This window comes from Myxine glutinosa, chromosome 2, assembly GCF_964187855.1.
Source record: "Myxine glutinosa chromosome 2, kmMyxGlut1.1, whole genome shotgun sequence".
In the NCBI taxonomy this organism is placed as follows: domain Eukaryota; kingdom Metazoa; phylum Chordata; class Myxini; order Myxiniformes; family Myxinidae; genus Myxine; species Myxine glutinosa.
In genome coordinates this window covers 98,327,707-98,340,431 of record NC_136262.1, presented here as the reverse complement: position 1 = coordinate 98,340,431, position 12,725 = coordinate 98,327,707, and the positions used below count along the sequence as shown (strand labels likewise).

At 42.6% G+C, this 12,725-nt stretch overlaps 1 protein-coding gene across 4 annotated transcripts in view; it reads left to right on the top strand.

Annotated features, from left to right (window-relative positions):
• The window catches only part of LOC137418572 (talin-1), a 212,189-nt gene that overhangs the window by 124,258 nt on the left and 75,206 nt on the right, over positions 1 to 12,725 (top strand). For all 4 annotated transcript variants that reach the window (XM_078771335.1, XM_078771336.1, XM_068104670.2 and 1 more), the window contains 10 exons: positions 697 to 874; positions 6,146 to 6,243; positions 6,921 to 7,050; positions 7,327 to 7,479; positions 8,423 to 8,565; positions 8,782 to 8,909; positions 10,125 to 10,188; positions 11,027 to 11,131; positions 11,551 to 11,706; positions 12,119 to 12,220. In XM_078771335.1, coding sequence (XP_078627461.1) covers positions 739 to 874; positions 6,146 to 6,243; positions 6,921 to 7,050; positions 7,327 to 7,479; positions 8,423 to 8,565; positions 8,782 to 8,909; positions 10,125 to 10,188; positions 11,027 to 11,131; positions 11,551 to 11,706; positions 12,119 to 12,220 — 1,215 coding nt within the window. In that variant the 5' untranslated portion in view covers positions 697 to 738. The remainder of the gene's footprint in view (positions 1 to 696; positions 875 to 6,145; positions 6,244 to 6,920; positions 7,051 to 7,326; positions 7,480 to 8,422; positions 8,566 to 8,781; positions 8,910 to 10,124; positions 10,189 to 11,026; positions 11,132 to 11,550; positions 11,707 to 12,118; positions 12,221 to 12,725) is intronic.

Genomic DNA, 12,725 nt, shown 5'->3' with positions numbered 1-12,725 from the left:
ATATCATCAGATCCATCGTATGGAACACCACCATATTCTGGCTTTCCTTTTGCCCGCCTTGTCCTGGTGTTGGCTTAGCGGTTGGGTCCCGGCTTGGGATCCGAGGATCCTGGGTTCGAATCCCGGTCGATCGCTAAGTTAACGCCAGGGGTTGACTCAGCCTGTCATCCTTTCTGAGGTCGGCAAATTGAGTACCAGTTCACTGGTAATTCCCTGTGTGTCGCAAGGGGCGACTAACAGGGTTGGTGGCAGGAAGAGCATCCGGCCATAAAACATTGCTTCAAAAAGGGGACCACGGTGCCCAAAAAAGGCCAACCCCTGCTCTGCGGGGGGAAATGGCCTCGAAAGGTGGTTCTTTTGCCCGCCTTGGCACCATGATGGGTACTTGTTGGTGAGATCCATTCATACACATGCTGATTGCAGTGTTTAATTTAATTTTAGCCTTCTTCATTCAGTCCAACGGTAGCACTATGTAGTGATTTTGTGAACAATTTAACGCAGCGTTCGTTGCCTGTTGTGAAGTGTGTGTGAGAGCTGGGTGTCTTATTGATTTATTGTCCATGCTTATGACACTTTCTCACCGCCACCGACACATGGGCAAGACCAAACGGGCATCCATGTGTTTCTCGCGCGTGTCGAAGCAACCTTTTGGTCCCTGTCCTCATGCACATATTGTTTCTGTTTCCTCGCCAACAGGTTTCAGCTGTACAGGCATAGTTCCTTGCTGACGTCAACGCCATGGTGGCCCTTTCACTCAAGATTTGCATACTTCACTGCAATGTGGTGAAGACCATGCAGTTTGAGCCCTCGATGGTCATACACGACGCCTGTGGCATCATTCAGGAGCGCGCACAGGAGGCACAGGATGGCAGGGGTGAGTTTGCCCTTAGGCCGTGGACCTAGGTGCACGTGTGTGTACTAGCACTGCCGTGCTGACTCCAAGGGGATTTGCAACATTCCTAGAGATGCTTTGTCTTGTGTAAGCAAAGCCTAGCTCTTTGGAAATGTAATTGCTACTTTGAGGATTTTGTCGTATATTAACAGAAATCCTGAATAACACAAATGCATCTCCAATTTTATTGGTTGTCGAAATTACAGCTTCCTTTACTCACGCACAGGGCAAATGCAGTGCTCCATGATACGTATTTGTTTGCAATGATTGGTAAAGAAACTTTTATTTGTTCAGACCTTTTTGTTTAACCAAGCTATAATCCTCTTCATTTTATATTGGAGTTTGGATTCCTCCCCTTACATAAGTATGTAGGAGTTTGAGGCCTGGTCGATATCTGTATGCCGGGCCTATTTACTCTGCAACAACACTGTCTCTCCAGAGTTTTCCTGCCACCTCGACACAATCAACATGGGAAAGAGCCAATCGGCTGGTGTATCCACACTGCCTTTTTACTTCTATATGACCTCATTAGCCCACACACACGAAGTGAGATGCGGGGTTAAGCAATTGTTTCACTTCTGTCTGTCTGTCTGTCTACAGACATCAGTTTGTGATCGAGGAACAACTTAATTTCAATTGAACGCTATATTTTGAACACGGATCGGAACAAGAATTGGAAAAACGAACCTGTTGTTTAGCAGTATTTTGGCTCTGAATTAGTCCCGATCGTGCTTGCGCAGAGAGTAGTGAAATCATTTTTTTTTTTTTTTTTTTTTCTAGCTACCTGGCAGTCAAACAAAGTTTACAATGACTCCAAACAGGAAACTTACTGTTTTTAATGACGTCATAAAAGACACAAACAACAGGCACGAAGAACTGATGTAACGTGTTCAATAAGGTGGTGTAAACGAAGCTGCATCAATGGCGGTTAACTTCCGAAAAAAAAGTTATTCTTTCTAGAAACATACTAAAATACGCCATTTCGTGTCTGTCTGATGAATTTTTGACGCCAATACATTCCGTCGTTACTTATCCCATCTCAACCAAACTTGACAGGATGACCAAAGGTTACATAATGAAGGTTGTAGCGCATTCATTTGCCCCCTTCCCCAAGGGGGGTTTTTCCCCCCGAGCGGGTTTTCCCTGCCATTGCCCTGTTGCGTGTTGAGGTGTATATCAATGTTAAATTAGCTTTATCGTGGCGTTTGTCCAAAGAAGAACATTTATCGTGACGTTTTTCAAAAGACGCTTTTAATAACAAAATTAATGATAATCGCATATTGCTAATGTTATTACAAAACAATATTAATACGAAGAACGTCCCACTTCCCCAAGCCATTTTTCCTGCAGTGATAACGTGTATAAATAGTTTATAGTTATAATGGCGTTTCCCTGGGAGCAACTGCTTCTACAGGAAGTAAAAATATTATAAACCACAAACACGTATGCTTAGCTTTTTAAACAGTTGCTAATGCTCTTTATAACACTAAATGAAGAAATTTGGAGGAATCCCAACATCCGTGAACGAAGGTTTTCTTACAGAACTGAGCGAAGATCTACTGTACTCTATATAACCCACAAATGTTGGGTTAATAACATGGCCCTTTCTGCCGCTACTGTGGCGTTTTTCGTAGCGAACTTTTGAAACTCGCTCCTGCTGTTTGATTCGAAATTGAAAGGGAGAAGCTCGGGTTGTGCTCTTTTGCCAAGCAGCTAGCTGGCGCTTGCCAAGCCAGCCGTTCCTTAATGGTTTTGAATGGAGTGCTTGCTCAAATGCTGAAACCACTTAGCAATCTCTCCACAAGAAACTTGATAAATGAACACACACCCAATGTTCTTGAGATCCGACCATATATCGACTGTAATCTATACATACCCCAAAGAGGAATGACCCTTTTTTCCGCTCCCGTAGTGAGCGGGTGTACTAGTCTTTAAAATCTTTACTTTATTTCAATGTATTTAGAACACGAATGAACTGAATGAAGACTGTCGAACACTGCGCACAAATGAATGATCTTGAACACTGCATAACACAAATCGACTTTTTGTCACTTTCAAAGGCCTTCCATTTTGCAATACTTGGACAGAGTATTACAGCATGTTACGTCATCACGACCAATCAAATTTGCCGCTCGCAGACCCCGCTCCTTGCCCATGTGCTCTTTGTGAAGACTTCATTGAACGCCACTAGATATCCCATTGAAATCACATCCAATCTATCAGCAGCATCTACTTGGCTGCAGCACTCTTGTTGCCAGCTTAATGTGAGCACCTGAATGAGTATGCACCGTGATGCGGCACCCCTGACTGATACCGCACCAGCACGGCAGTTGTGTTGAATATGATCAGGAAATCAGAATAAAACCGGACACCTCACAGACAATATGGTGCTAGCCGAGTAATTAATTGCTTATAGAAAAATAAATACAGTGAATTGCAATTGTTGATTGTACTACTACTACTACCACTCCAACATTCCCAATTATTTTCACCTTATTTTAGGATCGGCCGAGGAACGTTTGTGGCCCAAGTCTTCCTTCCTCGAGTCGTGTCCACAGCTTGGCTACAGCCCCCATTAGGTCGTCCCACTTCCTTTCGTCTCCATTTACTCACGCGTCCTGATGGAATTTGAAGACATCCTTCGATTGTAAACGTGGCGGGGCCACATTGTAAAATGCTTCCCATTTGGCATGTCTGTGATGGCTACGTCTGAGAGCTTGTCGGATGAGCTCAACTCCTTATCCCGCACACGGTCATAGATCAAAGATTGCTCCCATTTTTTTTGTGCGTCCTTCAGGAGGTTTCTTTGTTTATTTTGATTCCAAATTGAAAACCAGTTGGAATTCTGATCCGTCACTCTTTTTCATTATAGAGTTCCCCATAATGATGCATCATCGAGACTTCTGGAGCAGATTCTCTTGTTTGAACAATCTGTATATTCATTCTGGGTTGTTTGGACAATCTCTACGTTTGAACACTTGAAGACTTTAATAAAGTTATAAAATGGCTCCCATTATCCTCATTGGCACCGAACAGAACTTGCGCAGATGGATCACCGAACAGGGGGCACGATGACCTCACCTCCGCAACTATCGCTTATCTAAAGCTGGGATCCTGCAAGGTTTATAGTAGGACTTCCCTTTTGCATGATCCTCCAGATCTTAAAGAAAGTAATTAGCAAGAAATGCTATTTGGAGGAAGGAGTGGTGATGTGGAAACGAGGGAGGATGGGATGTAGTTTCTGACATTTTATGCTGCAGTGCCATCCCACTTGATGCGTTTGGAAAGTTTATTTTAACGAACACCTTGACCAGAGATTCAGGCTGACGAGATGGCCTAGAGGTACGCACCCTCGCCTCTAAGCTATCTAGCCTGGGTTAGAATCCTGACCCAGCTATAAACTGTCGTCATGGTGTCTCAGGCAGGGTGATTCATCAATGTGGGTGCCGACCCCCGGATGGATGTTAAACTGGGAATCCCGGCTGCAAGCATTCGTTGGTGGACGTTAAATAACCCACGGTGTCCTTCTCGAAGACCAGGAGAGCTAAATTCAAAATTCAGGCCCTAACCTACAGAGGGCGTTGCCTCAGCGGTACAGCTGCACCCCCATCAGCCGATGATGCTACCCCACAGCCTTGTGCTGCATACGATAGAAGAAGAAGAAGAAGACCAGAGAGTGTGGTTTTAGCCAAGCTATTGTCAGATTTGATGGTTATTGTAAGTAGAGATGAGTTTGTCCAACCTTTAGAGGAGAACTAAAAAATGCACCGATTGCACATAGGGAGTCATGCGCGGTTGAGGATTTACTCGTTGCAGCTGTTCGCCTGTCCATGTGCTCTTCCATTAAATCAACAGCTGTGTGGAAGCAGAAACAAAAGCATGTTTAGCAGAAAAGCATCGAGTGTGACGTGTTTTTTCTAAATAGTCATGCAATGTGTATCCATCCACGAGAAGTCAAGTCATCAAAGGTCCAGGGTGGAGATGAGCTGTCCGTTTCACTGGTAACCCTGCAATAACCCCTGTGACCCTGGACATTAAAGATCCCATGGTGTATTTTGCGAAGAATAGGCACGTCATCACCGGCACCCTGAACAAATTACAAATTCCTGCCAGAATGGATGTGTTCTTCCAATAGCCCGAGTCGGTTAAATTCCCCAAAACCAGCTTTTCCATCAATCTCCACTCTTTTATTCCTCTTTACTCCCAGCTGTGGAACTTCCTAGGCACTCTGCCCTCCAGGGTTTCAAGCGGTCGGTGCGCCATCATGTCATGTCATCCCACATTGCTAGCCGCAATCTTTTCCACCCCCATTAATCCTACTTGGAGGTTACTGTGTCGTTTTCTTCCCTCGTCTCTCTTTCTCCTATTCTCCTGTTTCTTCATTACCTTACTTGTTGTGTCCAACTGTGACCCCACAGTCAGTATGTTTTACTCACTCTTCCATGAGCTTATATTTGGGGGTTGGGGAGCATATGCATATAAAAGTAAAGGCTTTATGGGAGGGGAGTGGGAGTTTTGGGGGTAGACAGCGTCTTGCAGGTTAAAAATTAAAAACAAACCTTGGGTGTCAAAGATCATACATGAACACGACGACAGATATTTGAAGGGCAACAAACACGTAGCAGATGGGAAGGACACAGGCGGAAGGGAAAGACATTACGAGGTAGTGAGGTTGAAATTTTTTTGGAGAGAGAGAGAGAGAAATGACGATTTCTGTATTATTATTATTATTATTATTATTATTATTTTTGAGAGAACAATGGATGAAATCAACAAGACGTTGAATGATGGGAAGCCTGCCATGCATACCTGCCATGGGAAGCAAGGAGAAGCTGACGTTTCCGATGTTAACCCTCTTTTGCCCTGACGAAGGGCTAACATCTGAAACGTTAGCTTCTCCTTGCTTCCCATGGCAGGTAGCATACCTCGATCAACGCTGTTGTTGATCTCATTCATTGTTCTACCTGTCCGATACAAATAGACACCAGCCTTCACCAGCAAGAGTACCGTAGTTCTTCATTCTCCAGTTTTATTTTTATAAAGATATTTTCCTGTATAAAGAGTTTGTGAGTTTATTTTTTTATTCAAAAATATATTGTCTATTTCTTCAAATAAACGAGAAATTATGTTTAGTTTTTTTATTTATTATTTACTTATTTTATTTATTTATTTTGAAATAATTGGGTTTTTTTTTTTGAATAAAATGTTTATGAAGATGATTGTGCCTGCATTGTTTGTTCTGGGTTTGTTCAGCCAGCGAATACGGGCTTTTCCTTGCGGATGAAGACCCCAAGAAGGGGATATGGCTTGATTCCAGCCGCACTCTGGACCACTACATGCTCCGGAATGGGGTGACTTCACTTTCATTTTCCATTACATCATCATTATTTACGTGAATAATCTTCTATCATTACTTTAGTTGTATTTGCATCATCGTGCAATGGGAAAAAAACCTTTATGCTGAACAGTAACAGAAAACATCCGATAAGTTCCTCTTTTAATTTTTTTATCCCAGTGCTTTTTTTTTTTATATGGGGGATATAGTAATCTGCCCCATATGTCCATCCATCCGTCCGTCATGCCATCTCCTCCTAAACGGTTGTGCAGAAATTCACCAAACTCGGTAGTTATGATCACCACATGGCAAGAAGGTGCAAGAGCAGTAATATTTTTGGCTCTCCCCATCTGGGGTGGAGTCAAAAGGTCGAATACCAAAAAAATGCAATTATGGGCACATTTTAAAACATTTTTAAAATTAAACTTTGGGGGACGCATGAGATATGTAACGATTTTTTTAAAATTTGACCTCTGGTTTATGCAGTTGTTTCATTGATTGTTCATTGCAATCATCATTTTGCTCTCTTGTATCAATTTGCCAAAAAAAAAAAAGGAAAAACGTTTTTACTTCTGTAATTGCATTTTGAATGTCACAAACATAATTTAACAAAATAAAACATAAAAAACATAAACATAACCATAAACATCATTGTAATGTGTAATTGTTTTGATTTTTGTTACTTCGTATCAGGATATTCTGGAGTTTCGCAGGAAGCAGCGGCCCCTCAAGGTACGCATGCTGGATGGCACAGTGAAGACTGTCATGGTCGATGACTCCAAGAACGTGGGAGACATGTTGCTAACTGTTTGTAGCAGGATTGGTGAGAAACACTGACTACCCTCCCTTTTACATCTTCCTTAACACATCTCACTAACTGTTCATGAGGTTTCTATTTTCTAATATGTTTTAACCCCTTTCACATTTCTGTTGAAAATGTTACAAAAACAGTGTTTCACAGTTAGAGCTGCATTGAGTTGTGAGATTTTCACGCTTTGTCAATATTGAAGCATGATCCGGCATCCACACATTCAGGTGTTCATCTTCGAGGTACTACATACATGTAATGGTGAGTCCTTGGCGGTGGTTGTGGTTGCAGGTATTACCAACAGCGAGGAATACTCGCTTGTGAATGAAGAGGTGGACGCCAAAAAGGACGATGGCATGGGTACCCTAAAAAAGGAACGCTCATTGCTCCGGGATGAAAAGAAGATGGAGAAACTCAAACAGAAGCTTCACACGGATGATGACAGTGGGTCATTTGTTATGGACGTCAGATTTTTGTGTGTCTGTGTGATCATTAATGGAAAGTTGTGTCTGCCATTCATGACCGTTTGTTCAATCCTCAATCCCATCGACAAATGACACCAGTAAATAGACCCGATGTGTCTGACAGGATGTTACAAAGTTAGCGGACTGACCTATGAGTCGTCAGCCTTGGTTTGATTTATCAGCCCGACTATAAACTGTCAGATTGGTGTTTTTCGATGTCGGCTGTTGCATCACAAAGTGCACTCACTGTTCCTCGGGTGCATGTTAAGCCTGGTGTCTCATCTGCTAGCATTAGTTGGCGGATGTAAAATATTCCACTGTGTCTTGTGTGAAGAGTGGGCGAGTTATCACTTTCCCGAAGGAGAAATCCCAAATTTCTGCCACCTTCAGTCGAATATCAGGCCTTGCCAGCCGGTTCGTGAAAGACTTGGACCAAAAACGCTCCATGGCCGACCACACAAGAAGGTGGAAATAAATGTGGCTATTAAAGTAGCAGTAGTAGTAGTAGTAAGTAATAGTAATAGTAGTAATAGTAGTAGTAGTAATAGTAGTTGTAATAGTAGTAGCAGTAGTAGTAATAGTAGTAGTGGTAATAATAGTAGTGTTAATAGTATTAGTAATAGTAGTAATAGTAGTAGTAGTAGTAGTAATAGTAGTAGTATTAGTAATAGTAGTAGTAATAGTCGTGTTAATAGTAGTTGTAATAGTAGTAGTGTTAGTAGTAGTAGTCGTGTTAGTAGTAGTAGTAGTAGTAGTAGTAGTAGTAGTAATAGTAGTAGTAGTAGTAGTAGTAATAGTAGTAGTAGTAGTAGTACTAGTCATACTCGTAGTAGTAAAACGTAGGATGCATGCTAGCCTGTTCAACTCGGAGTTTTCTTTAATGGCGGTATGATGTTTCATTGGTTGTGTCGTGTCGCCCTCAGTGAATTGGCTGGACCATGGTCGCACGCTTCGTGAGCAAGGTGTGGATGACACGGAAACGCTCCTGCTGCGGCGCAAATTCTTTTACTCGGACCAAAATGTCGACTCCCGAGATCCTGTTCAGCTGAACTTGCTGTACGTTCAGGTAATGGTTCTCCCAGACGTAGCAAACTGTCGAGGTTAATACAAGCAATCAAACATGCCATTTTAATTCCCATGTTTGATCTCTTATCGAAGACCCATGACGGTTTTTTTTTTTGACCTATTGCTTCTTCTTTTCAGGTGGGCACATTGGTCCCTCAAAGGCGATTTATGGCCCAGACTCCTCAATAACGTATTTGTCTGTGTGCTTTACCTGCAGGCTCGTGATGACATTCTCAATGGCTCGCACCCTGTGTCCTTTGAGAAGGCATGCGAATTTGGCGGTTACCAGGTGCAGATCCAGTTTGGCCCTCACTCTGAAAACAAACACAAACCAGGCTTTCTCGAGTGAGTGCTGTTTTTATGGTCACCTGCTGCAAAATGTGCCTCGTGATCTCACTGGGACTCCCTCCCAATTGTTGCGGGCCTCGTGGTCGGACAAGGAATTAACATCCATCTATATTCTCACCTATGATGAGTATAATCATAACTTGTTCCAGGATTTTTTTGTGTCATCTGACTGTCGTTCCTATCTGTTGAAGTTTTCGTTGTGGTTACCTGGTATCTGTTGGGTCATAGTTCACTTGGTCGTCTTTCCAGAACTTTTCCAGATGATTCTGTTTAATTCTGATGTACCAAAACAAAACACACTCTGTTACAGAAGCAGTTTATTGGCAAGGATTGCAATGGGTGGTTTGCCATTGCCTTCCCAGCAGTGGTTAGGGCAGGAATTTGTAATTTGTTCAGGTTGCCCCTGTGGGATGTTTAACTCTTAGATGCAGGTGTCCAAAATCCTACATAAACCCAGCCATTGGGCCTCGGAGGCCCAACGGATGTATTCGTGTAATGTTTTATATATTTATTTATTTTTATAGATTTTTTCTTTCTTTCATGTCCTTTTTCAATCCAAGTCGATGCTCATGGATGTGTATTTGCTCAGAAAATGTGAATCATTGATCCTATTAGTAAGAAGAATCCCATACAAGCAATGAATCTTTTTCCTTTTTTTGCAAAAAAATATTTTTGTTCTTGGTTTTTCAACTTTTTATTCTCTAAAAAGTTGAGGCTCATGGAGGAGTATTTGCTCAAAAAATATGATTCACTAATCCTTTTATTTAGAATGTATATGTCCACAATTGTCCAAAATCCTACACCTATGCAGCCATTGGGCCTCAGAGGCCCCACGAATGTATTCGTCTAAAGTTTTTAAATTTTCATATTTTTGTCACTGGATTATTTGTAACCACGTTATAGGAGCATATAATGAGGCTCATATCAAGAAAATAATGATATAACATTGTAGTACAACAACATTTATGTGGGGCCTCGAAGGCCCCAGGCCTGCATTCGTGTCGGATTTTCGGGTTATAAGTGAAGAATGAAGATTTTCCCACGAGCCTGAATGAATTTTTTTTTTTTATGTCACTGAATTTTCTGTAACAACATGAAAGTCAGTGGAAAGGTTAATATCCATCAACTAATGCCGGTTTGTGTGGTGGAGAATTTTTTTCCTTCAATGCAACAAGCGTGCCTCACATTTCCTGGTGCTTGATCCATTCACAGCCTGAAGGACTTTCTGCCGAAGGAGTACGTGAAGCAAAGGGGGGCAGAGAAGAGAATCTTTCAGGTATGGGGTGCACGGTAAGAGTGACGTGATGGGTGCTATGTCCATTGTGTATGGTGCACAAGGTGTGATGCTTGGCATTGTGTTACCACGTGGAGAATGGGATATTAACCGCACAGCTCTCCATGCAGAGAACATTAAGGGCGCCAAATGTATTCATGGAACTGGCCAAACGCTTGTGTTCCGACTGTGCGAGGCAGTACCGCAGGTGGCAGTACAAGTTCCCTTTGTGGGACTTGGTGAATGCATTAGAAACTTTAAGTTTTTGGAAAGTTCTTGGAAAAGCAGTCTTGATCTTTGTTTTGTCGCTAATGTAGTCATAGTTTGCTCAGTTGGAAGGAAACGTTTCTGGGAACAAGAGCTTTCTGTTTCCCGGTAATGAAAGGAAAATTTGTTGGACCATTTTTGTTGAGAGAGTTCAAATCATAATGCCACATCATCTAATATTATTGCTTTAGTATTATTGCACAAATATTATTGCTTTAGTATTTAATATTATTGCACCTGGTGTTGAAGCCTGGTGTTGGCTTAGCGGTTGGGGTGCCGGCTTGGGATCCTAGGATCCTGGGTTTGAATCCTGGTCGGTCGCTGAATTAACACCAGGGGGGTTGACTCAGCCTGTCATCCTTCCGAGGTCGGCAAATTGAGTACCAGCTCACTGGTAATTCCCTGTGTGTCGCAAGAGGTGACTAACAGGGTTGGCGGCAGGAAGGGCATCTGGCTGTAAAACATTGCTTCAAAAAGGGGACCACGGTGCCCAAAAAAGGCACAACCCCTGCTCTGCGGGGGAAAATGGCCTCTAAAGGTGGTTCTTCTTCTTCTGTGTTCACCTTTTTAACAGGAGCATAAGAAATGTGAGAACATGAGTGAAATGGAGGCCAAAGTGCGCTATGTCAGGCTGGCCCGCTCTCTCAAAACGTACGGAGTGTCTTTCTTTCTCGTGAAGGTAAGATGGATGAATCATCTCAGGGTGAATGCAAAGCACATGTTTTAAAGGATCTGTTTTAGAGAGGGCTTTATGAACTCTGACTTTCCCAAGCAGCTATACACACCTTTGAGAGGCCCCCTTTGTTTTGGCCTGTTGACCGTGCGTCGACAGGCCAAACCTTAATGGACATCCACATCTGGGTGACATCCACATGAAGGACGAGCATGCCAAGGGGCTATTAAGTCTCAATGATCTGGCAGGATGGATGTTTGTGACATCATCCTCCTCCTCCTCATCATCCTCCCATTGCTGGAAGGGATGCTATGTTTAGAGGAATGGTCTTGGTGGGGAAGTGTAAGTGAGATAATATGGCTCTGTTCTCATGGCTCAATGTGTATGGAGTGTACAATAGAAATGTCACATTTGGCGATGTGCAGGAAAAAATGAAAGGAAAGAACAAGCTTGTTCCACGACTCCTTGGCATCACGAAGGACTGCGTGATGAGGGTAGAAGAACGAACTAAGGAGGAAGTTCAAGAATGGCCGTTAACGACTGTTAAGCGTTGGGCAGCATCTCCCAAGAGCTTCACGCTGGTATGCAAGGGTGTCTGTTACATCACCTCTGCCTCTTTATGTACAAAAGAATGTCCATCCATAATGTCTATGGGCCCTGGCACTATGTCAGGCTGGTTATTAATTATTTTTATTTTTTTTGGCAAGGGTGTGAAATTAATTATTTTTAATTATTTTTTGTCAAGGGTGCACTAATTATTAATATTTTTTTTACATTTTGTCAAGGGTGTGAATTATTGAAGGATTTATTGAAGGTTACAAGTAATTAATTTAGAGATGAATGGTGTAACCGTGTTAGTATATGTGGGGCAATGATTCGAAAATGTTTTGCCAATTGTAATTCTTTGAGGATTTTGTTATACAAACTGATTTACCAATGAGGAATTGTCTGCAAATTGGTCACATGGCCCACATTGTCTGTGCGAAACTGCAGGATTTCGGTGACTACAGCGATGGTTACTATTCGGTGCAAACCACCGAGGGAGAGCAGATCGCTAAGCTCATCGCCGGTTACATTGACATCATCCTAAAGAAGGTGAAACCACGTCGGCTTTTTCCAGCTCAAATTGGTTTTGCAATATGGAGATGATGGTTTGCAATGAGGCCTAGTTTCTGTCAATCTGACCTCTAGGCTGGATTTGAGTACACCACTAAAGATGGGAAAGCCTCAGTGTCCGATGAGTCTTAATCTGCACCTCATGCGCTGTAAGAAGCACATCGTATGCCAGGCATGCTTCTCACCTGTGGCTAGCAGGTACCACCCATGGCAGTGGTTAGGGCAGGAAGCTGCTGTTTTTGTAGCAGAAAATTAATTAAAATGGAAAATGTTGACGATTTTGGATTGAAGATGTTGAAAATTTCCATCTTCTGCAATCACACAGGATCAGGACGATTTGTGACAAAGAAGCCATGATTGTCCGGGTTAGAGTTTCCGTTATCACATGAAAGAGCAAATGACTCACAGGTGCCTCTGTTGGCCGAGAGCAGTTGGAGGTGCTTGCTCACCATGTGGTTAATGTTTTGTGATAATACTGAGGTTT